A 3,191-nucleotide genomic window follows, 5' to 3' on the forward strand; every position below is an offset into this window, starting at 1 on the left:
TCATTTGTGTTCCTGTTGTTTGTTTTTCATTCTCTGTTTAGTGTAATATCTGCTGTGTCATCTTTATAAGCAGCACAATGGTGTTGTACAAGGCACCACATATTTAAACCCCACTCTGAAACGAATAAATCAAATGATCCTGTGTTGCACGGTGTAATTTCTGTTACCTCTGTTATTTATAACACAGTGTGTGTCTTGAAAATTTGTAAACCTAAATTAATTAACATTTTTGGCAAGTGTTTTTTTTTTTTTTTGATAGCATACTTGTAATCAATACAGAGACTTTATATTGGTAGCCCATAAATTGCCAACCATTTATAGATAGAAACCCAAATTCATCTTTAAAAATAATTTTAAGTGATGATTAAATTGTGATGTATTAACATAAAACTTAAGAAAAATATAAAATAACTATATAGTCTGTTATATAGTTTAATTTTTTGTCCCTTTATGTTATCTCCTTGGATTAACTAGGGTGTGTGAGTGTGTAAAAAGTGTTCATATTCAACTACACACAGTTAATCACAAACGTGTGCTGAGTTGTTGTGTGTGCATGTGTGTGTGAGAGGAAATCAGAAAAAGTGGTGTTCACGTGAGTAAGACTAATTCATTCTGTTCTTCAATATGACCTTACTCACCAACACGCTTTACATACACGTCAATAACGATAAAAAAACAAACGGCTGACAACATTTCTTTCAGATGATGACGACGATGATGATGATTATCATGATGGATCCATTTGCTCATTCTGTGCCCACTGTGAGGTAGGATCCCCTGAGCTCTATTAGTCTGATGAAGTGGACAATGAGTTGTAGTCTACTTGTGCCCTCATTCAGCCTTTCTTACCTGTCTTGCTTTGAATTTGGTGTTGATTTAGTCATTTCTCATTGATCTCTTCCCTCAGCATTGCGACAGCTGTGATGAGTGCCCATGTAAAAAAGGAGACGACTCTGAACACTGCGACTTCTGCGATGTGAGAAATACAACACAAACACATTTTCTTAGATAACCAGAAAACTTTTACCAAACAACTTAATACAAAACAATGCACACACTCAGGGAAGACCAGTAGCTCAACACTGTGATTTTGCACACTGAGCTATTACTCTATGAATACAGTGTACTCCCCCCACAATATCGTTATATTGACTTTATCTTTTGAATTCATATTCAATTAATTGTTGTAAGAACTATTTTAATTATTAACTAATTTCATTTACCAGAACGAAATGGGCTATTTGACCGTGTCCGGTTATCACATTATTTTCTCGCAATGAAAAAATAAATTCTACCAATCTACCAAGTTATGGTAAAAAAATAGTTTTTCAATAACTAAAATCCATCACTCCAAAACTAACTAGTCCCTGAGTGATTAAAGTAATTTACCCTCTATTTGCAATATTTTTTCACATTTTTTGGGTCTCTTTTTCACTGAACATTGATTTTCAGGCTTAATTTGATTCTCTTTTCAGGAAACGTGCCACCAAAATACAGCCTTGAATTCACACATTGCTGATGCTAATTATGTGGTTGTCTGAAGCTAGTAAACCCTAATGCTCAAAAATTATTAATTGGTTGGTTTAACTTAAATTAAACAAATTAGTTCAATCAAATTAACTTTTATGAGCATTTATAACTTTTTTCTTCTTTTGAGTTCACAAAACTGACACATTTTAAGTAATCTGAATTGTTTCATTGTTTTATCAACTTGTTTCTTTTAATTGAACTTGCAGTAAATTCAACTGAAACTGGGCAGGGATTTCTACTTCCCAGTTTGCTTTTGCCATGACACCTCGAAAGAGAGAGTAAATGCTAAAATTACATGTTATAAGGTTAATGTTAAATAGGAGATTTTCTAGTGTTTCATGTTTTTCTATGCTACTAAAATAGTTTCTGTTATGTTAACAAGGCATTGTTACCAATTACCAATTTACCAATTAGCATTTATCAAATTAGCTAGTTAAAGCTAGCCAAGTTTCCACCACTAAAATGATTTGAATTGAAATTACATGATAAATTCTAAATTAAATGTGTGATTTAGCGTAACTCAAATATTTCAAGATATGATTAATTAAAATGTATAAGTACAAAATAAACAACTGCCAGTTCTGCTTACTTAAACTTTGAATTTCTTAAAAATATATATGTAACTGATTACCTCAAATTTTGTGAGTTTTGCTAAGTTATTGAGGTTTACAGTGTGGATCTTGATGGGGGTTATTTTCCCCTAAAAATACACATAGGCTACACAATTATTTTAAAAATCATTTTAACTGTTTTTTGTTTCTTCAGGACTGTGGAAAGTGCTATATCTGTCCTGTTTGTGACACCGTCTGCCAGCCAGGTAAGAAAACTCTAGACAACAATATGCACATTTTAGTTGTTTAGATTGTGAATCATAAAGTCTGATTATGTTATGACCTCATTACATATTTTTTCTCATTACAAAATGTTCCTCAAAGGTGGCTTTGTTGATTCAGTTTCTGGATCCATCTATAAGTAAGATATTGTTCTCCTGCAAATAAACCTGCGATACTAGTTGTTATAACCATGATAATATAATGATGGCATCTCTTCTCTTTTTTCAGGACTGTCGCAGATGTCTTTGATGATGACGACGATGATGGTGATGATGACGATGACAACTAAACCCACTTCATACCACCGTGTGGCCAAAAGAGGAACGTGCATTTGGGCGTTGCGTTTCACAGATTTTATTTACATTGTAGCGTCATGTTTATTGTCGTTAAGTTATGTTTTTTCTCTTTTTGATGTAATCGCATCACACGCTACAGTCCGGTCAATAGGCCCTACGTGGAATTTAAATAATTTCATTACCTTAAATTAAGTTTATTTAATTTAATAACATGTTTCCCTTTTAAACAGTCTTGTTATTAACATAAGTTATTATTTGAAATGTATTTGCAAACCCGTGTTGTTTTGACACTATAGGCTACTTATGGAATAAAATGATGGGACGTTTTATTTATGTGTAAGTTCAATAATGCTTCTAATAGCCTATAAAAACGTGCATTTTAAATCACTGTCGACACCATAACTTATGTTTTTCACTTATTTGCTGTCAATCGTTCAGCTAACGCAACATGATTTCTAAACTTGGGTTGTGATAATTATAGGAACTACATGAATTATGGCCTTAAATGGACAGGCTACCTCACCCAACTAAA

The 3,191-nt window shown here is 32.8% G+C and overlaps 1 protein-coding gene across 1 annotated transcript in view; it reads left to right on the plus strand.

Annotated features, from left to right (window-relative positions):
* Positions 1-2,988, plus strand: part of LOC306999849 (uncharacterized protein) — a 5,554-nt gene extending 2,566 nt beyond the window's left edge. Inside the window, exons 2-6 of the mRNA XM_079614891.1 lie at positions 703-767; positions 908-976; positions 2,296-2,347; positions 2,466-2,502; positions 2,592-2,988. Coding sequence (XP_079471017.1) covers positions 703-767; positions 908-976; positions 2,296-2,347; positions 2,466-2,502; positions 2,592-2,652 — 284 coding nt within the window. The 3' untranslated portion in view covers positions 2,653-2,988. The remainder of the gene's footprint in view (positions 1-702; positions 768-907; positions 977-2,295; positions 2,348-2,465; positions 2,503-2,591) is intronic.
* The last annotated feature ends 203 nt before the right edge of the window (positions 2,989-3,191 follow it).

This window comes from Phoxinus phoxinus, assembly GCF_949152265.1.
Source record: "Phoxinus phoxinus genome assembly, chromosome: 1".
Classification (NCBI taxonomy): Eukaryota; Metazoa; Chordata; class Actinopteri; order Cypriniformes; family Leuciscidae; genus Phoxinus; species Phoxinus phoxinus.